This window comes from Marmota marmota, unplaced genomic scaffold (genome assembly GCF_001458135.2).
Source record: "Marmota marmota marmota unplaced genomic scaffold, marMar, whole genome shotgun sequence".
In the NCBI taxonomy this organism is placed as follows: Eukaryota; Metazoa; Chordata; class Mammalia; order Rodentia; family Sciuridae; genus Marmota; species Marmota marmota.
In genome coordinates, this window is record NW_026000174.1 from 55,887,275 (window position 1) to 55,912,425 (window position 25,151).

General features: G+C 57.7%; 2 protein-coding genes and 1 pseudogene across 58 annotated transcripts in view; 2 read left to right on the forward strand and 1 right to left on the reverse strand.

The window, feature by feature from the left end:
* Madd (MAP kinase activating death domain) overlaps window positions 1-3,973 on the forward strand; it is a 46,161-nt gene extending 42,188 nt beyond the window's left edge. For all 50 annotated transcript variants that reach the window (XM_048788728.1, XM_048788726.1, XM_048788736.1 and 47 more), the window contains 2 exons: window positions 2,591-2,637; window positions 2,956-3,973. In XM_048788728.1, the coding sequence (XP_048644685.1) occupies window positions 2,591-2,614 (24 nt within the window). In that variant the 3' untranslated portion in view covers window positions 2,615-2,637; window positions 2,956-3,973. The remainder of the gene's footprint in view (window positions 1-2,590; window positions 2,638-2,955) is intronic.
* Window positions 3,974-4,997: 1,024 nt separating this feature from the next.
* Mybpc3 (myosin binding protein C3) lies at window positions 4,998-24,585 on the reverse strand. Of its 8 annotated transcripts, none has more exons than XM_048788782.1 (35): window positions 24,440-24,585; window positions 23,116-23,382; window positions 22,495-22,602; window positions 22,317-22,424; window positions 22,083-22,231; window positions 21,250-21,367; window positions 20,686-20,734; window positions 20,497-20,526; window positions 20,287-20,340; window positions 19,918-19,920; window positions 19,526-19,543; window positions 19,153-19,316; window positions 17,213-17,345; window positions 17,005-17,007; window positions 16,777-16,901; window positions 16,591-16,696; window positions 16,330-16,496; window positions 15,793-15,958; window positions 15,125-15,231; window positions 14,995-15,024; window positions 13,439-13,578; window positions 13,151-13,231; window positions 12,174-12,333; window positions 11,451-11,555; window positions 11,174-11,362; window positions 8,515-8,649; window positions 8,212-8,379; window positions 7,479-7,567; window positions 7,108-7,303; window positions 6,732-6,871; window positions 6,391-6,550; window positions 6,161-6,297; window positions 5,723-5,873; window positions 5,425-5,461; window positions 4,998-5,308 (listed from the first exon to the last, which is right to left on the reverse strand). In XM_048788782.1, the coding sequence occupies exons 1-34, from the start codon at window positions 24,462-24,464 to the stop codon at window positions 5,451-5,453; spliced, it is 3,792 nt and encodes a 1,263-aa protein (XP_048644739.1). In that variant the 5' UTR covers window positions 24,465-24,585; the 3' UTR covers window positions 4,998-5,308; window positions 5,425-5,450. The 8 variants fall into 8 exon arrangements, with proteins under 8 accessions (XP_048644739.1, XP_048644740.1, XP_015332170.1 ...); XM_048788783.1 differs by having other exon boundaries at window positions 4,998-5,324; XM_015476684.2 differs by having other exon boundaries at window positions 5,687-5,873.
* LOC107156560 lies at window positions 8,658-10,084 on the forward strand (annotated as a pseudogene).
* Window positions 24,586-25,151: the final 566 nt, after the last annotated feature.

The window sequence follows — 25,151 nt, forward strand, 5'->3', positions numbered from 1 at the left end:
CTTAGTGGTGAAAACTGAGGTCCCTAGAAGAGGCATTGTAAGGAGAGCAGGAGTGAAGGCTGTGACTCTTGGGTCCGACCTCACAGTCTGATAATGGGGAAGTGACCTGCAGCTGTCTTTTGCTGTGTAGCAGGCAGTTGGGGTAGAGGAAGCGCCAGACCCTCCCAGCAGTGTTTGGGAGAAGTACAGACTTGGAGTCAAGATGTGCTTGGATCTGAAGTTCAGCTTCATTATTCATGGGCAATATGCTTTTTGATCCTGTTTCCTCATCTGTAAGATGGGGGCAAACTGTGGGCCACCCAGAAAGCCATAGGAGTAGTGTTCGTAAACCTCCCAGATGGTACTCAGCAAGCTGCTGCTGTTGTCACCACACACTCTTGGGAGGTCCTGGATCCTGTGTCAAGGAAGATACCAACACCTCCCACCCCAAGGACAGTCTGAGGGAAGCTTTGTGCCCGTGCCAGCCCTCTGCGCCGGAGGAGGATGTATGGAAGGGTGGAGACCTATGGGCTGAGATGGGGGACGCCGGGGGCACTGTGTCCTATGAGCACTGCCCTGGGTAGAAGGTATGGGTGGGCAGCCCAGGCCAGCAGAAGGGCCTCTGGGTTGGGTTTGACCATTAAAACTAACGCCTTCATTTCTCTCCCATGCTTTCTCCTCCGGCCAGGAGCGGAAGGTACATGCCCTTTCTGCTATCTTCGCTTCTTAGCGCTTTTGACTGTGTGTGTGTGAATTCTTCTGTCCTCCCTTTGGGAGCTAGGTTTCCTGTGTGGGGGTGGGGCTGAGGCTGGGAGAGTGGGCTCTGCTGGGCAGGGGTGGAGCCTCTGGGCCTTACCCCGCCCTCCCTGCCCTCTCTTGCAGGTTTTCATAGAGCTGAATCACNGGAGCTCCAGAGAAGGGACTAGGGGCAGGGAGAAGACCACCTCTGCAGAGGAGAGGAGGAGCAGAGTGACAGGGAGGAAGGAGCCCTCAGGAGAGAGGGAAGGAGGAGGAAAGCAGAGCAGCAGCCACAGGAGAGCGAGGGGCTTAGGCCGGTTTAGAGTCTAGACGCAGGCAGAGGCTCAGCGACGTTAGCACCACTTTCCCTTGCTCTGCCGGCCAGTGGTCAGAAAGTTCTGGGGCAGAGCAGACTGGCAGTTCCCAAGCTCTGTTGTGTCCATGTCGCCTGCTGCCATCTCTAGCTGCCCAGCGCTCCACCAGCCTCCCTGGCATTGTTCTGCCCTCTGCCTAGCCTCCGTGCTAGAGGGGGTGTGGGGAGTGGCAGGCAGACTCACCAAGGGACAGGGAAGCCTAGTGGGCCTCGAGGCAGAGGGGCAGTCATAGGGAAAAGCTGTGGCCGGCCGCCCTGGCAGCACTGAGGAGAGGTGTAGCGGTCCTCCCGGGGGCTTTGAGTTCCTGCTGTGTTTGTGCTTCATTCTTTTGTGCCCCTCATCGCTGCTATGAAAACCTTCGTTCTCCAGCAGGTAAAGTGACCTCGGCTCGTGCTGCCTCCCAGGCCCCTGCCTCGGGCCCTGCAGGGGTGGGCGGGCTCCCTTCAACCAGCCGGCTGCTCACATTGCCAGTTTGTCTCTTCCTTTCTCTTCCCGCCTCTTCCTTTCCACCCCCTCGTGCTGGCTCACTCTTCCAAGTTCTCTCCCTGCTGTGCTCCCTTCTCTCTTCTGCCCGAGAGATGTGTGGGGAGTCTTCCAATTTAGGAGAATGACCCAGGGCTTCTTGCTCTAAGGAGTTCAGTCCCTGCTAACCCTGGGTGCCCAAATTCTACCTCCCAGGGTCAGAAGAAGGTGTGGCCAACTCTCATCTGACTTTGTCTGGCCTCCAGGGGATGCCATGTCCCTCCTCCCAGTCTCAGTGATGGCTGGACCTGGGGGCCCTACTCCTTCCTCTGGCCAAGCAGAGCCCCTGCATGGTTGGGGCACGGGGACTCCTAGTCTTGCATTCTGGGCTGTGGACATGTGTGTATTTGCCTGATGCTCCCTGTCACCTCCCTTCCCGGGTGCTGTACTCGCTGTCTCCTGCTCAGTGTGTCTGCTCCAGAGCCCTCTGACGCTCTCCCTCACACAGGCAGGCCTGGGCTTCTCATGTCACTCAGAGAAGGACACTTCCAGATCTTATGGGTTTAGTGTCATGTTCCTTCTTCATCCAGCCTCAGGACCTCTGTAGGGGCTGGCAGTGAAGGGGACTATGTTTAACGTGAGACTTGCGGGCTGGTGTCAGGGCTGAGTTCATAGGCACCTCAGCACGGTGAGGCAGAGGCTAGCGACCATGTCTGCCCCACTGCAGCTCCACAGGGGCCTGGACAGCAGCCAAGGCTGGAAAAAAGGCCAGCCTCTGCCACCCGGGCTCCCAAAGAAGTGGGTGGACACAGCCATCAAGTAAAAAGCCACTGCAGACTTCAGAGGACTAGCCGAGGAGTCTGGCTGGACAGAAGCCTCCCGTAGCCTCTGCTCTGTCGTAGCCTTAGCTGCTACAGCCACTGTGAGAGGCCACAGAGGGAAAGGGGACCCTGGTGCCGGGCGCCGCCGCCTGGGGACTGGCACTGTCGCTCTTAGTTTTGAACTTTCTGTTTTGTCTCTTGCCTGTCCGGTTTTAGTTCCTGAAATTAAAGAAGTGGTGAGCCACAAGTACAAGACACCAATGGTGAGTATGCCACCCCAGCCTGGTGGCCACAGTGCACAGGGCTCCCTGGGGACCTAGGACAGGAGGGGTGGGCTCTCTTGGGGACTTGGTCAAGATGCAAAGATTCAACTGAAGCAAGAACAAGTCTGCCACCCTGGGAGATAAACACACACGTACTGATCCCTCTCCCAGCAGGACACACACGAGGTCTGGCCTGGGGCTCCTGGAGCCCAGAGGCCGTGCCCAGAGCTAGGGCAGGAGCTGCCTGCCTGGCAGACCCTCCACTGTGCAGTTTGGGAGTCTCAGTGACTGATCTCCCTGTTTTCCTGTCCTCTGTAGGCCCACGAGATCTGCTACTCTGTGTTGTGTCTCTTCTCGTATGTGGCTGCAGTCCGTAGCAGTGAAGAGGACCTCAGAACTCCGCCCCGGCCTGTTTCCAGCTGATGGAGCAGGTGAAGCAGCTGGCCCATCCCAGGGCTCACCCCTTGCCTCCTGCTGCTCCCAAGTGCACCAAGTGACCGTGACTGAGAAGGGGATAATGGGTGTACGTTCTGCCAGCCCTGCGCTGTGGCTTCGCTGGTCCCCAGTTATACGTCTTTTGAGTGTGTCTTTGCGTGTGTCTGTGACAGAGCTAAGCTAGTCCCTTCCACCTTCTCCCTGTCCTTACCCAGAAGACCAGCCTACTGTTCCCTCAGGGCTCAAGAGTGTGTTGGGGGGGGACAGTGTGAATCCACCCTTGCGTGTCCTTGAGACATTGTGTTGTGGTTCCTCGTCCTCGGCATCATGATCCTCCAGTGCAGGATTCCTGCTCCCCGTCCTCTGTGATCTAGCATGACAGGGCGCCTTGGGCAGTTCCACTCTGGGCAGTGAGGGAAACCTGGCCTGCCCTTCCAGACGAGGGGTGGGCAGGAAAAGGAAAGCAAGAGGCTGGGGCAGCTGGAGTGAGTGGCAGCCTCCCAGCTTCCCTGTGCATTTCCCAGTGGCAGCTCCTACCTGTGGCCATGAGCTCTGCTGCTGCCCACCACAGCTCCATTGCCACCGCGGGGCAGCACTGAGGGGCCACTGTGTGCCGAGCAGCGATTTTCCTATGGTCAGCCTGGCCTTTGGCATGAGAAGACAGAGTGATTGGGGCAATAGAGTCCCAGAGACCGCTGGCTGCTCTGCCAGACACCAGGGAGAGGCGGCCAGGACCAAGTTCATTGTACATGCCCGTATGAGGCAGTGTCTCCTGGTGTCAGGTGCCAGGAGAGAAAGATGGCCTGGGGGTGGGGGGATGATTGTAAATATCTCAGCTCCTCGTTATTTATAGAAAATGTACAGCTGTGTGAATGTGAAATAAATGTCCTTAACTCCCCTGGTCCTTGGTTGCCTTGCATTAAATGACACCTCCTCTCAGCCCAGGCTTGAGGAACCTTGTGTTAAATGATGCCTCCTCTTGGCCCAGGGCTGAAGAGGCTGTCCCTGGACTCTAAGAAACCACCATGGAGTAAAAGAATGAAGGAGATAAGGTCATCCATGACCGGGCACTGGTGTATGAGGCCCCGGCTCCTGCCTCCTGCTCTCTGGGCTTGGGATCCCAGAGAGAGGCTGTGGGAGGAAGCTCCTTTTTCCTGCAGCACCAGGGGGCCCTGTGGGGGCTGGGACGCTGTGAACTGGCCACTAGAGGGAGCAGCCAAACTGGTCATTGATACGTGAACAAATTACTTTAACAATGACAGAAAAGCCAAGCCCATGGTCCCCTGTCCCCTAGAGTCCAGAGAGATACTGTGACATGGCCTGGGCCACTCTGGGCTCTTGGCCAGCATCGTGTCTCCCGTGGGTTAGAACGCTAAGAAACAACCCCAGGACCAGCCTTTGTGAAATTTCTATGCCATGGGGGAAACTGGCACTCCCTCACTGCCGGGCCACCTCTGAGACCTGCTAGATTCCCCCTCCAACAGGGAAACAGGCCTGATGGTGCTGAGGCTCCTGGCCCTTTCCCCGCCTGCTTCCCAGCGTCCCGAACTGGATAGGCCCCGTCTCCCACATGAGTGACAGTTGGGGATGGGCTCCTTGCTCACTGTGACGCCAAAGCAACCTGTCAGCTCTCCTCACAGGCCTCGTGGGCACAGAACTTCATTAGGCTGCACAGTGCCCCAGGCCCAGGGTTCTGGGAAGGAAAGCCTGGGTCCAGCCATTACTGCCACCTTCCTCACCACAGCCTGAGTTGCCTCAGCTGAGGAGTGAATGCCTGAGGGAGGACCAAGGTCCCTCTTATGTGTTTTATAGATTCAGGATTCCACTGTGGGCTTTGTGTCATCATCGGGGAATTAGAATACCTGCCAAGATCAAGTGCATGCCCCTATGTATTTCTGTGAAAATAAGCACACGGGGCAAGAAGAGTCAGTCCCGTGACTGCACTGGTCTTTTATTGCTCTCATATGTGGAGAAGATGTGCCCTCCTGAAGGGCCTACTCCCAATCACCGCTTCCTAAGCCTACCCACTTTTTACCCCAGAGATCTGAGAGCTCCCTCAGCAGCTATCAAAGTTTCCTCTGTGCAGAGCCCACTAGGCTTGCCCACCTAACTGCTGCCCTTCCTGTCCCTCCCTAGTCCAGCCCAGAGTACACACACACACACACACAACAGCAGGAAGACGGCTCCTCCAGCGCCTCTCCAGGCTCCTGGCACGTGGGCTGGCATCCGGTTGTACCTGTGACACAGGCTCCCTTTAAGTAGACAGGTTTCCTGATGGCCACCCCTGGACCAGGGGCCAAGGCTCAGCTTCTTACTTGAGCCCTAGGTGTTAGGGTGGTCTGAAATACGTACCTGGCTGCCCCTGGGAGCCAGCCTGGTCACTGAGGCACTGTAGGAGAGAAGGAGCCCATGCCACCTGAGTCTTCCCAGTTTTTCAGAAGTCAGGACCCATCAGACATGACAGGGCCAGTACTCTGAGAGTCAGAGGAAGCACTTAGGCCAGAATGGCCGAGTCGAGCCCAGGTTCCCCACCCCTGCCCTGCTTTCTGCACCTCCAAGGCTCTGGGTAGGCTTAGGGAGTGATGATTGGGAGCAGGCCCTTCAGGCTCCTCACCTCTCACCTCCAGACGGCACTCACACTGTGCCTCGCCCTGCAAGTTGGTGGCCCTGCAGACATAGACACCCCCGTCAAAGGGGCAGGGCTTTCTAATCTCCAGGGTCAACACTCCCTGCTTGCTGAACATGCGGAAGCGGGCATCTTCTCCCAGGTCCAGGCCATTCTTGAACCAGGAAATCTTGGGCTGTAAGTCAGGTAAGGAGAGGGAAGAAGGGAGAGAGGGAGGGAGGGAGGGAGGGAGGAAGAGAAAGCATCTCAGGCAAGAGGGGACCAGACAGGAACCCAGGGAGACTGGCATTGCTCTGGGGGCTTCCACTGGAGTCCCAAACTACTCCCAAGGCTGGGAATGAACCTGGAGCCAAAGTGAGTACCAAGGGGAAGGAAGCTGATAGGTCCCTGGGGGAGCAAAGGCAGAAAGAGGCGGGCTGGGGAGAGGACCCTGCCTCCTGGACCAGGGCCCCCAGTCCCTACCTTGGGGCTACCCCGGACAGCACAGCAGAGGACAGTGTTGTAGCCCGCGATGACTGAGCGGTTCGCCAAGGGATGGGTGAAGCTAGGAGCCTCAGAGAAGTCCAGGGCCTTGTATTTGGGTGGCTCATATGTGATGCCTGTTGGTGATAGGACTAGTACCAAGAGAGCCACCTCAAGCTAGGCTTCCCTCCCTACACAACTCCCCTGGGGTGGGAGTGAGGGTACAGCACCTGGTCTGGGGATAAAGACAGGCTCCTTGGTGGTGGCTGCCCTGTCGCTGGGACCCACCATGTTATGGCTGAAGACCCGGAAATAGTAGCCATTGCCAATGATGAGCTCGGACACCACACAGTGGGTACGGCGGTAATGCTCCAAGACAGTGAACCATTCCTGGGGGGCGGGAGGCAAGGGAGGGATCTCTGGGTCCCCCCTGCCAGGGGTCTCTTGGGAACCCCTGGTGACTCCGCCCCTACTGTGAAGGGAGCCAGATCAGCAGAGGTGAAAGGGGACAAGTGGTAAGGACAGGGAAGGACAGCTGGACCTCAGGATGACCCATGGGGCCTAGGCTCACCATGGTCTTCTTGTCAGCTTTCTGTACTGTGTAACCCCAGATCTCTGTGTTGCCATCATCTTGGGGTGGCTTCCACTCCAGAGCCACATTGAAGCCCCAGGCCTCAGTGACCCGAATATCCTGAGGAGGACTTGGTTTGTCTGCAGGAGACAGATCTGGTTGGATCACTGCACCTTCTGATGCTGCCTGAGCAAGAGCCAGTGGCACCAGCCCCTGGGAGTCCCTCCCTCTGCCAGCCAGGACCTGGCCGGCCACCTTCAGCAGGGATGGAAAGTGGGATGCTGTGGGTTGAGTCTCCAGGCCTGGCCTGGGCCCCACAGCCCAGCTCAGGCATGAGAGACAACTGGGCTCAGAGGAAGGTCCCGGGGCCACGCACCCACGATCTGCAGGACCAGCGTGGCCTTGTCCTCCATGTTCTCGATGCGCACTGTCACCTGGTAGGTGCCTGAGTGCATGCGCTGGGCAGCCCGAATGAACAGGATGGTGTCCGTGGGGCTGTTGCGGATGCTCACCTCCTCGCCTGCCAGTGGCTGCCCCTCTTTGGTCCAGGTCACCTGAGGCCGGGGCTTGCCCTAGTGGGAAGGACTGCTTAACCCTGAACTGGCTCTCTCCAAGGGCTGGCCACTACCCCAGCCTCAAGTACATGGATGAGGCCGCCGGGTCTGGTCAGTCTTGAGCCATCCTTCTGTTGGATGTGGATAACACAGTGTCCTCTCCCCTCAGGGACAGGGAATGGGGCCAGCCTACCTGAAAAGGAATGAGGAGGTTTACAGGCTCCCCGACCTTCTTCTGGATGGTCTGGCGCAGGTGCCTGGGCAGCTGAAGCCGTGGCCGTTCTTTAGGTACAGAGGGGGTGTCTGAGCAAGGGCCCTTAATGGCCCCAGCCCTAAGGGGCTCCAAGCCCATTCTCTCTTGAGGTCGGGCCCAGATGGCTGCAGCTAAGAAAAAGCTGCCTGCTGGGCGGAAAGCAACCCAAATCCGCTCAGCCCCAAATGATTCACAAAACTCCTGCTTCCCTTGAGCTTTACCACACTGCTTCAAGAGGCAGGAATCAGAAAGGGTAAGCAACTTGTTTGAGGCTGCACAGCTGATAAATCACAGGTTTTGAGACACTCTGCTCTCTGCTGCCTCTTTTCCATCTAGAGAACCAATTCTCACATGATTGATCCTTTGTTGGGACAAGGAATAGAGGAATAGGAAGTGGATCCCAGATGACCTTATCTGATCCCAAGGCCCAGTGCCTAGTCCTGGGGACATGGACAATACATTCCTGTTGGAGATGAGGAACTCACAGCACAGAGCTTGGAGATTGTGGCCTATATTCTCCCTGTTCTAGAACTGGTGGGCTGACATGGAAAAAACAGGACCATTAGACATGGATGAAGGCCTGGCCCCTCCTCTGACAGTCTCCCTGACTGTTCCCACAGGACATCAAGGGCCTGGAGTGTCAGTAGCAGGTCTTGTGATGAGTGGCACTCACGCAGTATCTCCTGCACTGTAACAGGTTCCTTGATGGTGACAGGGGCTCCAGGTCCTGCCACATTGTGTGCCCGCACACGGAACAGCAGCCGGGCCCTGGTAGGCAGGTCCTTCACCAGCATGGCTGTGCGCTCTGTCAGCCCCTGCAGGGCAGCCACCCACTCAGAGCCTGGGAGGGGGCAGGGAGGTCAGGCCACAGGCTGTGTCATACCCACCCTGCTGCCCACCCTTCCGAAGGCCGTCTGGGGGCCAGCAGGGTGCTGGTGCCGGCCTGGCAGGGGGCAGCGCCCCAGGCAGCACTCACAGCCCTCCTGGCAGTATTCCACACTGTAGCCGTCCAGGCCACCCGCGCCCACGCGTTCTGGAGGCCGCCACTTGAGAGAGACTGTGGTGTCCGAGACGTCCTCCACGGCCAGGTGGGTGGGTTCACCGGGAGGGCCTGGGAAAGGGGAGGACAGAGAGGGTCTGAGTGAGCTTGCTCTGTCCAGGAAACCTGGAGACCCATGACCCAGACCCTCAAGGGCTCGCCAATCTCAGCCTGGTGGACCTGCCCTTCGGCTGGCTTTCACACACTTTCAGGAATATTTCCACTGCATTAAAAGCTCTCTAGGCTGGCTTACAAACAAACAGCAACTACAAAAGAAGGGCCTAAAGAGGAACAGATAGCCAAGAGGACACACGGCTGCTTACAAGGAGCCACCTCTGTCAGTGTCTGGAATGCTATAAATGCAGTATTATAATAATAGTAAAAAAAGGTTGGCCAGGCATGGTGGCGCATGCCTGTAATCCCAGTGGCTTGGGAGGTGGAGGCAGGAGGATTGCAAGTTCAAAGCCAGCCTCAGCAACTTAGTGAGGCCCTAAGTAACTCAATGAGACCCTGAATCTAAATCAAATACAAAGGAGGCCTTGGGGCTGTAGACTGGGTGGAGCGCCGGGTGGAAACCAGGGGTGCCTCTCGTCTGGCTGCCACGCTCCAGAGGGAAACTGCTGCTTGCAGTGATGCAGCTCACAGGACAATGGACATCAGCACTCCTGATCCCAGAATTCTGCAAACAGTTTTACCATCTGGGTTGGGTCACTGGGACTGGAGGAGGAATTAGCTTGAAGCATGGGACTGCATAAATTTTTTCCTACACCAAAGACCTATGAGTCCACTTGTCCGTGGAGCAATGAAATCTACTCCTTTTTCTTAGCTGCAGCCATCTGGGCCCGACCTCAAGAGAGAATGGGCTTGGAGCCCCTTAGGGCTGGGGCCATTAAGGGCCCTTGCTCAGACACCCCCTCTGTACCTATTGCTCCTTCAGGAGTGCAAAAGGAATGAATTCACCAGAAGATGTGATTGTGATATAAATGAGCAGGATATCAGTGGACCTCCAGCATCTAAGAAGCTAAAAAAAAAAAGCCAGTGTGCTCCTCTTTTATTGAAAGATTACACAATGAGAGAAGCAGGCACTCTAAAGCTTCTGTCATGGCCACCCTCCTCTTTCCAGGACAAGAGTTTAAAATTACACATCAAGAGATGATCAAAAGAATAAGGAAATAAACCTCAGGAAGGTATTTTAGATATGATTATATGTTAGTGTTATCTATTATTGAGAACACACCTGAAGGAAAAGACCTCAAAGAACGAATGGCCCGTGCAATGAGTGAATACCTGACTCCTGTGCAGTCAGGCGCCATGAAGTGTGTGTGTGTGGGTGGGGAGAAACAGGGGAGAAGGCTAAAACCAGGTGTGAAAGCTATGACTGTTTGCTATTGCTGTATCGATGAAGAAAGTAGGACTTGAACCTACACAGCTCCCAACTGGAGAAAATGGAATGGTAAAAGCCAAACAAAAGTTTAATTATACAAAACCAAACCTGATTATTGTTTAAGTAAAACTTGACCATTTTTTAAATGACTCAAAAATTGCTAAAACACCATTAATTTGTCCCTAAATACTACAGGTGATCACATTTAATCTTTTGACATTGAATGGTATTTGCTCATATCCATGTAATTTTAAATGACAGGACAGTGGAATAAAAGTTTTTTACTCGGTGTTTTTATATTTAAAAAAGCAGGGGCTGGGGATGGGGTTGAGCAGCCCTGGATTCACTCCCTAGTACCAAAAAAAAAAAAAAACTGATATAAAACAGAATATCCTATATGATTCAGTGAGCTGCACAAACCAGATGTCAGTCTCAAAGGAAAGCCTGGACCCTCTCCCCACAGACACACCTGATACCTGCCATCCCCCCACTCTGGGCCTCCTCTCTGGGCCCATGGATGCCTTGCCTGCCCTGCCACAGACAGCTGGTTCTTGAAGAGGAGGTGTCCTCACATCCTCCAGCATCTGTTCCACCCTCCCAGCTCCTATTACACGGATGAGGAAACTGAGGATTCAGGGAGACAGTGATCCCAGATGGCCTCCTGGGGACCACGGAGCTGTCTCTGCAAAACACGCCTCTGATTATTGGTCCAGGGCTCTTTCCACACACAGATGCCCTTCAGACTCCTCAGGTCCCCACTTCTCTTGCCCCATCCCATACATGAAAAATCTGGGTTGAAGGGAGTGGCCAACAGAAGACAATGCAGTATGCCAGGCACCCTGTCCGCATTACCACATTTCACCCTAACAGCAGCTCTGTGAAGTGCAGTGTCACTATCCTCACGGTGCAGATGCGGAAACTGAGGCTGGGAAAAGGAGCCAGGGTCAGGATGGTTTGGCTCAGTTCCACCCCCACAGCTATCTGCAATAGCCAACAGTCTGAGGTGGGGGATCTGGAGCAGGCCATTGAACTCCTCCCAGCCTCAGTTTCCTCATCTGTAAGACGGGACAGATTACCCCCGACTGCACATTAGATGAGACCAAGGATGTAAGTAAATGTCTAGCGTGGCGGCCGCCTATTAGCAGAGCAGCTGCGACTACGTGGCCCCTTGACCGTGATGGCCTGGGGACGGCGCCAGCAGGGCAGGCTCACCGATAGGCATGAAGGGCTGGGAGGCAGGGCTGGGCCTGGACATGCCCACGGCGTTAACTGCGTAGACGCGCATCTCGTAGGCCACGCCCTCGATCATGCGCGTGGCCTCGTGGCTGAGCTCCCGCAGCAGGTCGAAGTTGAGCCGCATCCACCGGTAGCTCTTTTTCTTCTTGCGCTCCAGGATGTAGCCTGGCCAGGGTGACGCGGGATCTCTGGTCAGGGGCCCAGGCATTGTGGGGTGGCTGCCCTTGGCTGACCCCTGTGACCTGGTGCTCACCCAGGACCGGCTGTCCGCCATCGTAGGCAGGCGGCTCCCACTGCACCGTGCAGGAGTCCTCGCCCACGTTGCTGATCTTGGGGGCCGCAGGGGCATCTGGCACATCTGGAGAGAAGGGAGGACCCACATCAGCCCTGCCCCACGCAGGCTTGCTAGTCCCTGACCATCCCAACCAACAACTCTAGGCTGCTTCCACTCCCCTAAAGCCAAAGAGATCTTTCTAGAATGCGTTTCTGATGATGTCTTAGGCCTGCACTCAGCCCCTCTGGCTCCCTGCTGCCCAGAGTCACTCCCATCCCAACTCCTATTCTCTGCCTCCCCGGGGCCTCCACCTAGGAGGAATTCTGTCATCCATCCTGCATACCCCAAAGCCTTCCATGCCTTCTGCCCCTGCAGTCTCCTCTGCCTGGCCTTCCTTCCCCCACCACCCCATCTTCTCAGCCTTCTACCACCCCCTGCCTCCAGGCACAAGGGATTGCTGCATCTCAGCACCCCCACAGCACTTCAGACTCTGCTCACAAGCAGTAATGTCGCAGGAAATGGCATTTCTGCTCCATCTCCCCCTAGCACAAGGCTCCTTGCAAGCAGCAAAACCTGCTCCATCTATTACACGGCCCAGCCCAACACATGTCCTGTGACATTCATTGAGGGACTGAATAAGTGAATGGGCCCTCCCTAGGGTTGCTCTTGCATCTTCTCTGGCCTGGACCTTGCTGGCCTCACCGATGACCTTGACTGTGAGGTTGACCTGGTCCTCGCCCACAGGGTTCTTCACTGTGACAATGTAGACACCCTCATCCTCTTTCTCTGCCCCTTCAACTGTGAAGATGCTGCGGTCCTTGGTGGTCTCCACATGGACCCGGCCCTCAGTCTCACATAGCAGCTGAAGGGGAGGAGAAGCGGAGAGAGGCCCAAGTCAGACTCCAGAGGCCCCCTGAGGCCCCTCCAGCCTCTGCAATAGCCAACAACCCTGAGGTGGGGAGGAACTCAGCACCAGATCCGTGGGAAGTCCAAGCCTGAAGGAAACTGCACCCAGGAAAGCATCCAGTCGGAGACCTTCACGTGGCACCTACACTGGGTAGGACACTGGGCCAAGGGGCTCTAGCTCTAGCTTTGGCTTTGTCTTAGGACCTTGGACAAACACCTCTGTGCCTCAGTTTCCCTGTTCACTGGGAATAATACCATCCCACAGAGCTACTGTAAGGATCCATCAAGATGCCAGGTGCAGAAGGAACGGTGGCACTGCCTGTAATCCCAGCGGCCAGGAGACCAAGCCAGCCTCAGCAAGAGCAAGATGCTAAGGAGCTCAGCGAGACCCTGTCTCTAAATAAAATACAAAATAGGGCTGGGGGTGAAGCAGACCTGGTGCCCAGGCAGCTGCAGTGACTGGGGGATGCCAGGGAAACCCACTCCCTCGCTGGGAGGAAGCCCCAAGTCAAGGGAGCCGGCAGCCCCATCACAAGGGCTTCCTGTCAAGGTCAAGGGCATCAATGCCTTTGTGAGGGACTGGTCAGTTACTTACTCCATAGTGTAAGTGTACCTTGAGGTGTGAGGGTTCATCCATGGAGACCCTGCCTGGGCAGGTACAGGTACATATCTGGCCAGGTGTGGAGGTCCATGGAACCTTTGCCCGAGTGGACAGCACACGGGTAGAAATGACGGAGAACAATGAGCCATGTCCTTACATCAGCCTCACTCACCTTCTTGTCAAACACCCACTCGTCACTGGCACCTGCGTCCTCTGGAGCATCCGGGGCTGGCTGGGCTGGGGCCTTCTTCTTCTTCCCCTGGGGACAGAGCAAGACGGGAGTAGGCAACAGAGGGGCTCCTCATCCCCAGCTCCTCCTGCCCACTACCTGACACCTGCCTAGTCCTTCCTCACGTCCAGCAGAACCCCAAGCTCCCAGTGGGTGGCCGGCCCCATGTGGGGTGGGGTGGGTGGTCTCACACACCATTACAGATGGGAAAGTAAGGGGGAGCCACAGTACCTGGGTGATGGTCTTCTGCCAAATCACAGTGGGAGCAGGGTCCCCAGAGATTGGGACATCCAGGCGCAGCTTGTTCCCAGCCACAACCACAATGGTATCCGGTGTGCGGCCCGGGCAGTCCAGGTGGATCTTGGGAGGTTCTAGGGTGCAATGGCACAGGTCAGAAGAAGGGGAGGGGCAAGGGAGGAGACAGGTCACTGGGAGGGGGCACTGGGGCCTATGTTATTGGGTTTTTTTAAAGATACTTTTTTTTTTAGTTGTAGTTGGACACAATACCTTTATTTTATTTATTTATTTTTATGTGGTGCTGAGGATCGAACCCAGGGACCCTTGTGTGCTAGGCAAGTGCTCTACCTCTGAGCCACAATCTCAGGCCCTGTTATTGGGTTTTTATCAGTTTCACTCAAGTGTCATTTACTCAGAGTTAAATGTACAGATATGAGCATAGTTTTATGAGTTTTGACAAATGTATACACTTGTGTAACCACCAACCCAATTGAGATCTAGAACATTCCATTGCCCTAGGAAGTTCTTTGGGATGTTTTTAACATTCAGGTCACCCTGGTGCAGCATTATGCTTGGGGGAACACACACACACACACACAAAAAAAAAAAACACAGCTTCCATGGCCAAAAAAATTAGGAAGCCCTGAGTGAAATCAAGTCCAGTGTGTTTCCTTACTGCAGAACTTCTCAGAGCCTTTAACATATCACTGACCTCCTGAATTGACAGGGAGGTGGATCAATTGAGTGTTTCCCAAATCTACTTCACCGTGGAACCCTTTTTCAATGAGTTAATGTTAACTGAACCCAGTTTGAAAAGCAGGGAGCTGGACAGAACAGGCCTGGACTATTCTGAAGTTAGAACACTAAAATATCTGATTAAGGCTTAACCTAGGGCTGGGGCTGGGGCTCAGTGGTAGAGCACTTGTCTAGCATGTGTGAAGCCCTGGGTTCAATCCTCAGCACCACATAAAATATAAATAAACAAGTCAGGTGTGGTGGTGCACTACTGTAATCCAGAGGTTTGGGAGGCTGAGGCAGGAGGATCACCCAGTTCAAAGCCAGCCTCAGCAAAAGCAAGATGCTAAGCAACTCAGTGAGATTCTGTCTCTAAATAAAATACAAAATAGACCAGGGGATGTGGCTCAGTGGTCGAGTGCCCCTGACTTCAATCCCTGGTACCCCAAAATAAATAAATAAACAAACAAGCAAAATAAAAAAACACAAGCATTGTGTCCATTTAAAAGTAAAAAAAAAATTAATTGTATAGAGATGTAATAACAAAACCTCACATCTGCAACACCTTTTGACATCTCGCACAGTCTCTTATCCCCATAACCACGCTATGGAAGATGCGCCAGCAACACCCCCATTTCAGAGTTGAGGAAACTGAGGCCAGAGAGATCATAACTGACAGCGGGGATGAGTGGCAGAGCTGGAGCTGGTCCTCAGGCCCCCCACCCAGGACCCTTGCTCTTCCCCATTTCTGGGGTGGACGGGAGACTTGGCTGGGTGTGGGGAAGTGGGCAGAGCACAGGGACCCCGGGACTCACCCTGTCTGGGCACAAAGTCAATCTTGACCTCTGCAAGAGAAACAAGAGTAAATGGCACCAGGGCCAGGGCAGGGACCAGCCCCGAGGGCTCCTGGTCCTGCTGCCCCCACCGCACCCTGGAGCTGCTCACCCATGAAGTGCAGTTTGGCTGACAGGTTGCAGGCGAAGCCCTCGGGCACAAAACTGTAGTCGGCCTCATCCTCAGGTGTCACATCGTCAATGGTCAGCTTGTGAACCCTGCAGGGCATCGGTGGCTCAGGGGACTCCACTGGGCCATGCACCCCTGGCCCCACAGACACCCTGCTCCTCTGTGTTCTGGCTCTTTAAAAATGCTCCATTTCTCCATTTTCACATTTCCCAGCTCCCTCAACTGTTTTCACAGGTGGGCGGCATGACAGTGGTTTCTACACAGTGTCCCCTTGGCCGGGCCCTAGAGGCCAAGCAGGGCTGGTCGGTAATCTCTGTGACCTCGGGCCCAGCACGGCAGCCCAGATGCGCAGCCAGGAGCAGAGGCTGGAGAGCAGAGGCCTCTGGCCAGAGCCCGCCTCCGCAGCAGCCTGTCCCCGGGCTCTGGTCACAAGTGGGGGGCAGGGCATGGGCTCTGACCCTGCGGATCTGGTACTGCTCGGTCCTGCTGCGTCTCTGATGGACTCTCCCCCGTCTCTCCCTATTTTTCTGTCTCCGTGTAACTCTCCTCCCATCTCTTTTCCTCCCTCGCCGTCTCCTCTGTCTCTGCCTGTCTCTCTCCCCATCTCTGTGTGTCTCCATCCGCCTGCCCCCCCCACCCCCTGCACTCACCGCCCAATGTGGGACACCTTTATGCGACTGTCGGGCACCAGCTCCTTCCCATTCTTAAGCCACATGCCGCGCACGTTCTCATCGGAGACCTCACACTTGAACACAGCCTGGTCCTTGGCGCCCACCGCCAGGTCCGCGATGCTCTGGTACACCTCCAGCTTTTTCTCTGGGGGGCAGGCGGGGACAGTGAGCCCGGGAGGGGGTCGGGTGCGGGGGTCAATCCCTGCGGGTGCTCGGGTACCGCGTGCTCGTCTGGCAGGTGCGAGTACGTGAACACGCGTGTGCATGTGTGACGTGGTGTACCTGGTGGTGCCGTGTACACAAGGGACCTGGGGTTCAGCTGCCCAGCCCAGCTGGCCCTCCCAACACCCTCTGAAGTGGCTCCTCAGTAATCCTGTTTTACAGGTGGAAAGACAAGGCACAGGTAGCCAAGTGACAGCTCAAGGTCACACAGCCTCGACCCCAGGTTTGCCTGATGGCTCCATGAGGCTGGGTGGGGTTGAGGCTGAGGGCCCGCTACCCCTCCCTGGGCCTCACCCTGCACAATGAGCTCGGCCAGCGCCTGGCCCCCGCTGGTGCGCAGGGCGTAGTGCCCGGCGTCCTCCAGCGTCGCCTCGTTGATGATCAGGTGGTGTCTCCGTCCGTCCTTCTTGAACCGGTATTTGAAGGTCTCCTCCCGGGTCAGCTCCACCCCATCTTTCAGCCTGGCCGGATGGGTGGGCAGCAAGGGCTGTGGCCTCCTCTGGGAAGAGGACCCCACCCGCGCCCGGACCACATCCCCAGGCCCCTGGCACCCACCATTTGACCTGGGCCCCCTCCTCGGACACTTCGCACTCAAACTCCACGCGCTGCCCCACCATCACCAGCTGGTCCTCCAGGGCCCGCGTGATCAGCACAGGGGGCTCTGTCCAGGCAAGGACAGCATGAGGGCCAGCCCCCCACAGCCATGGCTCCCTTCCCTGGGCCTCTGGGTCCCCAGCCCACCTTTGACAAAGAGCTCGGTGCTGCACTTCTCACCGCCCACCACGCACTGGTAGGCCGCGTCGTCGGCCAGCGAGCACTGGCTGATGGTCAGGGTGCGCTTGGTGCCAACAGACTCGAAGATGTACCTGCGCAGGGGCCACAGGGGAGTGCCGGGGGGGCCACAGACGCCCTTCCAGCCTGGGTGCCCCATCCCATGCCCCCCGCCCAAGCCATCCAGGAGGGACTTACTTGCTATGAAACAGAAGGGGCCATTGGAGCGTCCCCACGGGAGGAAGTGAGACCCAGAGAGAGACCAAGAGGGGACAAGGGCAGAGTCAGAAAGATGGGAGTAGATCCAGGGAGGGAGCCATGGGGGAGGACACAGAGACACAGGGGTGGCGGGGCAGGGAGGATGGCCCACCCGCCCCAGCCCAGGATCGCGCCCACCCTGCCGCACCTGCCGCTCATCTGGATCTCCTGTCCGTTCTTAAGCCACTTGACCTCGGCGTCAGGGTCGGCCAGCTCCACTGTCAGCCGGATCTTGTGGCCCTTGCTCACCTGGTAGGCCGGCTGCAGCTTCTTCTGAAAGGCTGAGCACCACCCCTCAGCCCCAGCCAGCCTGCTGCCCGCACCCTGCTCCCCCAGGCACAGCATGGTGGCTGCGGCAGGCACCCATGTCCTCCGCCAGCCCCACGTCTCTCCCTGCCTCTGCCTCTGTGTCTCTACTATGACAGCTTTGCCATCTCTGTTCTCTCTCTCTCTAGTCTTGTCTTCCTTGAGGTCCTCTCCACCTGCTTGGTTTAGGGACAGGGTTAGAAGCTTCCAGAAAGACAGAAGCTTGTCAGAAAGCCAGGGATGGGAAAATGGACCTCCTCTTCTTCTTGCCCCTGTTTAACAGCAGGGTTAAACAGTTCTGCACTCCTACCGGGTGCACCCCACCCAGCGCTCTCCAGCTCAGCTCTCGAGGCCAATGTCCTGTGCCCTGTGCTGCACAAGGGACACAGGAGTCAGGGATGACTGGCCCAAGGCCACCAGCCCCACTGGTAGTGGCCGAGCTGGGTCTGGAGCCCAGGGCTGGCCCACGATGAGCCTCCTCTTGCAGTCAGGACTGTAAACCCAGCACCGCGAGGGAGCCAGGCTCTACCTGCCACGCAGAGGAGGATCCCGAGCCCTCAGACGCCCTGGCTGGACCTGGAGACTCTGGGGCAGGAGCAGAGCTCTGCCTGGTGTTCTGTGGTCTTGAGCTAGCTCCTTAAACAACCTCTCTGTGCCTCAGTTTCCTCACTTGTAAAATGGACATGATAATGGCCCCTACATCTGGGTGTTGGGAGAAGCAAATAAGGTTTCATGTAAATCACTTGGCACCTGGCTTATTAGGTCCTGGGGGCTTTTTGTTGTCGTTGTTTTGTTTTTTACTGTTGTTACTCTCACTACAAGATGTGCCTGTCCCCTGGGACTTCCTCTGCCCATTTGCTGCTCCTCAGTCCCCTGCAGGCCTTGGCCAGAAGTTCAGAGGTTCATCATCAAGAGATTCCCGATACCAATGGGGGCCACCGTGCAGGTCAGGGCTAGGCCGCCGTCCATGCAATCGGGTCTGAGAGGCAGTGGCAGGTGGCCAGGGAGGAATGAACCAGCTTCCCAGGAGCATGTGCGTGTGTGTGTGTGTGTGAGGGGAGGAGCTCACTTTCCATGGCCCTGCCTGGACACTGAAGGTCCTTACAGAGTGGACTCACTGTGTGCCAGGCACCATGCTAGACCCTGAGGACACGGGGTTGAGCAGGCAGCACGGCCACTGTTGTCCTGCTCACACCAGCCTTTGTCCATCAGATGATGGGGAAGGGCTATCCTGGGCCCTCCTGCTTGACCTGCCTGGAAGGAAGATGGGCTACCCCATGGCCTCCTGCTTTGTCTATCTGTGAAGAGGACCAGGCGGCCGGCTCTCGGGCTAAGGCAGCCTCTTCCCTCTTCTTCCCAGGTGGGGAGGGGTAACCAGGTTTCTTCCCTTTTCAGAGAGGGTCAGAGAAAGAAGGGGCCCCCTAGTTTTGACACAGTGAGGAGGGCTAACTTGTGGTCCTCTCTGAGCTAACCTTGGCTTCATTTTCTGTCTGTGAGGAGCGGAGCTAACCTGGGCACTGGGAGGCGTTAACCTGGCCCTGCTCCTCTCCAGTCCCTAGGCTGAGCCAGGCTCCTACTCCTCTGTCCCTCTCTGGGCTGAGCTAGGCTCCTTCTCCTCTGTCCGTCCCTGGGCTGAGCCGGGCTCCTTCTCCTCTGTCCCTCTCTGGGCTGAGCCGGGCTCCTTCTCCTGTGTCCCTCTCTGGGCTGAGCCGGGCTCCTTCTCCTGTGTCCCTCTCTGGGCTGAGCCAGGCTCCTCCTCTGCCGCCCCGGGGGAAGGCTAACCTGTGCTCTTCCTCTCGTCGCGCTTCATGCCCTTGAGCCTCCGGAGCATGCCGCGCAGGTCGGTCACACCGTGCTGGAAGGCGATGCGCTCGTACTCGGAGGGGGGTGCCTGGCGCAGGATCTCCCACACGTCCTCCTCGGCTGGCGCCTCCAGCTTTGGGTCCCTGTGTCCCGCAGGCCGTGCTGAGAGGTCGGGGCATCCCCTGTCGCCTGGGGGGTGGGGCTTCTGGGGACCCAGGACCTAGGAGCAGGGCTGCGCCTGCCCTCTGCCCCTTCCCTTCTGCGAGGGTCCGGGCAGAGTCTGGGGGCCCGTGGGGCTTGGGAGGCTGAGGCTGGGGAGGGGACCTGAGCTGCGGGCTTTGTGGGTACTCACCGCGGGGTCCGGAAACTGCTGCTCCAGGTGGGGTGGAAAGGGCAGGGACACATTAGAGGTCTGGGCACCTCCCCACCAAGACCCGGGCCTTAACCTCCTCCCACACTCGCACCCCAACATTTATGGGGTACCAATGATGCGCTGGAGGGACCGGGCAGGACCTCCAGTGTGTGGCGCCTTTCCTCGTTACCTCTAAAGTCCCATAGACACCTGGGTGGCATCGGGGGCACCAGGAGCAACCCGAGGCTCAGACTCACCCCAGGCAGTGGGGAGCCTCACCCTGGTCTGCGTCTCTCACCAAACCCTGGCAGAGACCGTGTGGATCCCCAAAGGGTCAGTTCAGCGCCCACCAGCACCCTGCTGCCCCACAGCACCCAGACCCTGTTCCTTACTCTCTGAGCCGCAGCGACACCAGCCACAATGGAGGAGCCGGAGGAGAGGGAGGGAGAGGACAGAGAGAGAGCACAGGTTAGTAGGGCCAGGCTGAGGGACAATTTCTGTATCCTCAGGGACCCTCTCTTGCCTGTCTGGGTCCTAAGAGTCTACTACAGTGCACTGTGAAGGACACTGAGGATGGCTGTTCACACATCTGCACAGACTTTTAACTCTTTCCTATGCAGGAACCACTCCTTTGGATAGACATGGAAACCAGCTCAGAGAGGCGCAGTGGGTTTCTCAGGCCACACAGCTAGAAAACCACAGTGCTGGGATTTGAAACTGGACCTCAATACCTGCACCAGAGATGACTCCCTGGGCCTCACCTCTTCTTCAGCAGGGAGCTGAAGTCCAGAGTCCCAGTGTCCTCGTGGCTGTCACTATGGAGAGAGATTCCTATAAGGATTCATTGGAGGGGACTGGAGGCAGCTGGGTCGAGTGTGTGGGAGGAAGAAAGGCTAGCCAGATGGGGCTCCCTGCCCATCCCACGCCCCCAGGGTCTGTGTTCAGAGCAGGTGGGGCTGGGGAAGGGGTACCTGGTTCGCCGACCTCCTCCGGCCAGGCTCCTGTGGGGATCAGAGAGTATCCTCACCTGCCAGGGCAGCTCACGGGCCCCCACCTCCCTGGACTGTGTCCCCTCCCCCACCTCACCCCCAACCCTGACTCCACGGGCCTCAGCCTCCATCACTGGCCTCCCCAGGCCATTAGGAGAGACGGCCACTCACGTGCGGCGGAAAGCTGATCGGAGGTCCAAGTCTCCGGGGCCAATGGCCTCTGGGACCACAAAGGAGACAGGAGAGGGAGCTTCAGGGGGGCCGCTAGAGAAGCCCTTCCCTGGGGTCTCTGAGTATCCACAAGATCTGCCCATCCAGGTCCCCCTGAGGGTGGGCATCTGTCCCAGGACCCCACTTTCTCCGCCTTCCACAGGTCAAGTTACCAGGGAGTGGGGCATTTATGGTCCCTAACCCCATTAGGGGCAGCCCCACTGACCTCACCTCAGTTTGTCCTTCGCCTCCCCCACAACACTCGATGGCTCTGTGCCAAGAGCCAGGGACACTAAGAGGACTAAAGCAGAGTCCACCCCAGCTGACTTCAGGACTCTGTCCCAAGCCCACCCCCAAAGCTCTGTGGAGGTCCCCCACACCGTGAGCAAGCCGCCCGGGGATGGGTCAGCACTGGTGTCTGGCCAAGGCCAGGTACCCTCCTTAGAGTTGGGAAACAGAGGCAGATATGGGAGGCCAGAGCCCCCGGGGACTACGAGCCCAGGACAGACACCAGGCGCCCCTCACCATGGACGGTGAGGTTGAAGTTGCAGCTGTCAAATTTGTCCTTGGTGGACACCTCGCAGCGGTAGCCACCAGCAGAGCTGGCCTGGGCATCGGTGATGTGCAACTCAAACAGGTAGACCTGTGGGGTAGGTGACTCAGGAGACTGGGGCCAGGAGATATTGTCCTTCCCCCCCAAAGGCAGACTGGGCATGGCAATGCCTCCCAGCCTTGTCATGCCCCCAGGGTCAGCTAATCCATGTGGAACTTTGTATAAACTAGAAAAAGGCTCCACCTCTCAAGACCGTGAGGCGGCTACAAGGCCAGCGGTAGCCACTTAATATAAGGCCATTTGGGGCAGTGCACAGCCTGCACAGCTGGATATGTTGGCCCTGCCCTGCTAGAGTCGCCCTTGTCAGTGGTGGACTGTGCAAGACTGAAAGAAGCAGAGAGTAGGTGTCAAAGCACAGGGAGCTTAAGGTTCTAGGCCTGTGGGTGACCTTGGAGAAATGACTTTGCATCTCCAGCCTTGGTTTCTTTGTCTAATGAGGAATGATTCTGGCCAATCCCTTGAGCTCTGATACCCATCCACCCAAGGACTGGACCAGCTCCCAAGCTGGTCTCCCCCAGGGTTCCCGGGACTCCCCAGCCTTCCTGAGTTCCCAGGGGTCCCCTAAGTCCCCCACAACCCTCTCTCAACCTCGCCATGCTCCCTGTGTGCCCTGGTCCCTGACCCCTGCACCTCCCAGTCTCATGCTGTCCCCTGTACCCCTTGTGCCTCCTGGGGGCTCTCCAGGTCCCCTGCCCAGTGTCCCCATGGCGCCGTCCCCAAGCCTCCCGCAGGCTCGGACTCCCACCTTGCTGGCCCGGTCGTAGCTGTCATGCAGCTGCAGGTGCTGGCCCACCTTGCTGCTCAGGTCCACCCACTTGCCCTTGAACCACCTGATGGTGGGTGGCTTCAGGAGGCTGGCCCCGGCCACTCGAGCTGAGAAGGTGATGCTGCCCCCTGCCAGAGAGGGTGATGTGCTGGGCTTGGGGTGCCCTGCTGCCTCCCTCCCACACCAGCCCTGGGTGGAGCCGCCCACACTCACCCACCGTCACCTCGCCATCCTGCGGCCGCATCACGAAGAGACCAATGGGATCATCAGGGGCTCCAGAGCCCCCAGGGGCAGGGCCATGGGGGGCTGCTGAGCTTGACCCTGTGAGCAGAGGCCTTTGAGACTTGCCCTGGGACACCCCTTCCCGCTGGCCCTGTCCAACCCCTTTCACCTTCGGGACTTGGGGCGCTTCCTTCCGGCTCAGTAGCCAGGGCTTCTCCTGGGGCTGCTGGGGCCTCCGCAGGGGCCTGGGCAGGGGCTGGTTGGGGCTCTGCCTTCTCTGGAGGGGGCAGAGTGGGGTCAAGGCCTGGTTTCTAATCAGGGAGCCCCCATGTCTCCTGGCATCAGCCCCATGAGCCCCCAGTCTGCGAGGCTTCTCACTTGGATGATAGTGTCCAGATCCCTCTGGGCCACATCCTCCTGCCCCCTGGGCCTCTCCCAGAGGTGGCACAGCCTGGCCCCGGGAGCCAGCCTGCATCTTGCCTTTCATTCACCCTCAGACTGAGCGTCCAGCACGGCCCTCAGGTCCACCCTGCTCTCCTCCCCCAGCCTGGGCTGGGCTCCCCGGGTGCCCACCTCCAGGGCTTCCCTGCCAGCATGGGGCCTGCCAAGTGGCCATCTGCGTGTGGGCCCCGGCCAGGCGGCTCCACAGAGGGCAGGCTGGGCCTCCTTCCCACCTCGGCAATGGCAGGAAGGGACCCGGGAGACACTGGGGTGTGCAGAGGGGAGCAGGCAGCCAAGGCCAAGAGCAGGGCAGCTCCGGTGCCCCCAGGGTGGCTGACCAAGCTCCTACCTGCTTCTATGACCTTGAGGTCAAACTTGACTTTGGAGGAGCCTGCAATGACGGCGTAGCAGCCCTGGTCAGCAGGGCCCACGTCCTGCACGGTCAGCGTGTGCCGCCTGCCCTCGGCCACCAGGCAGTACTTGTCACTGGCGGCGATGTCGCTGCCCTCTCGCTGCCAGCGCACCTTCACTCCTGCACGCTCTGTCTCCGCCTCAAACACCGCAGGGCTGCCCGCGGCCACTTCTGTTGACCGCGGCTTCTTGCTGAAGGCAGAGGCTGAAAGGCCAGTCGGAGGCTACAGGGGTGCCTGGCTCACTGTGCACCCTGCAGCTGCTATCACTAAACCCTGCGCCCCGGACTTTCCATGGACCTCCTCATTTAACATGAGTTGGGTGCGGTCACGTTCATTTCTCAGACGAGGACACTGAGGCGCAGAGAAGTTAGGATCACACAGCCAGCAGGAGAAGAGACAGGGCTGTGGTCCTAACTGCCACACAAGACTGTCACTAGATCCCCCACCCTTCTTGCCTGGGGACACCAATAGTGAACCCAGCCCCCACCAACAGGGGCCCTTGGCAGGGGGCCAGTACTCTGTCTACTTGGAATGTGGCTAAATTTGTCCTTCAAGGGCCTCAGGCTGAGAATCAGCAACTGAGATAAAGCTGGCCTGGGAGGGGGCAGGGGTTGGGGGCCTGGATCCCTGCCCTGGACAACCTTAGCAAGGACACAGCCCTGGTACAGGACCATGGGCTGTGATTTTTCTCGGCCCTTGTCCTGGAATTGGGGCCTCTTGACGGTTTTCTCCCAGATAAGAGGGGTTGCATCCGACTCAGCGAGGAGGTCACACCTGGTGTGAGCACTCCAGGGGCGCAGGCTCACAGAGCAGATAATGTCACAGGGGTAAGGAGCCAGCCCAATCCCTCTCTGCATCTATGGAGAAATCAAGACCCAGAGAGGGTAGGCAGGGTCCCACGGCATGCAGGCCTGCAGCGGGGCTGGCTCAAGTCTTGTTTAAATTGGGCTCCTGTTGGCAGAGACCCTTACTGCAAAGTGGGGGATGAAGACAGAGAGGGACCCCCTAGGGCTCTGAGAATGGAGTGATGGTCCTGGGCACTTCCTGCCTAGGCCCTCTCCCATCTTGGAGAAGCTGGGTTAATCCTCAGTCTCATCAGAGGCTTGGAAAGAGAAACAGAATCAAAAACAGACTGAAGAGGACTGTCCCCTTCCAACCTGGGATCACTGACCCCCCCTCAGAAACCATCCCCACCCCTGCTCTCCACCTGTACAGACCCCCTGCCCCCACATCCAGCCCCAACCCCCTGCCGGGGACTACCTGGCTTTTTCCCTGGCTCAGGCATCTCGAGAGAGGTCACACCCGCACCAAGCAGCACAGGCCACCTAAGGAGGGACTGAGCGGGGTCCTGTCCTTTCTGCTATATATGGGGACCTCCCCCCTCCCCAGCTCTGCTTATCTGCCTCCTGCCCAGCCACCTGCTAAATATAGACAAATTCCAGGGAGCTGAGGTCCCTCTAGGGAGAAGGTAAGGCCATGTCTTCTCTGGTTGGCTTCTGTCCCTCCCCCCCACCCCCAGTGCAATATGATGGCTTCTGCCTCTTCAACCCTGGGTGAACCTCAGGGATACCCCAATCCCTGTCTGCATGTCCAGCTGACCACAGACTCTGCAGTGGGCATGTGCGGGGCCTGTAACCCCAGGCTAATGGATCCATGGCACCCTTGCGGTTCATGGTGGTGGCCACAGGCCCTGGACTGCCCTGAGACCTGGCAGCTATTAATTCTGCAGCACCGGGGTTCTCTCATCTGTAATGTGGGGCTGGGAAGAGCAGCACAGGACTGTTACCACATGAGCCAGGTTTACATATGAAAACGCTAAGCGCTGCCTGGCATGTGGAACACGCTGAGCCGATATTTGCTCTTAGGATTCGGCCCACATTATCGCAGCTCATGAGGCACAGAGCTGGTCTCATGCTGTGGATCTTGGATGGACTTAGTCCAAGGCCAGGCTGGAAGGAGGGAATACTGGGGG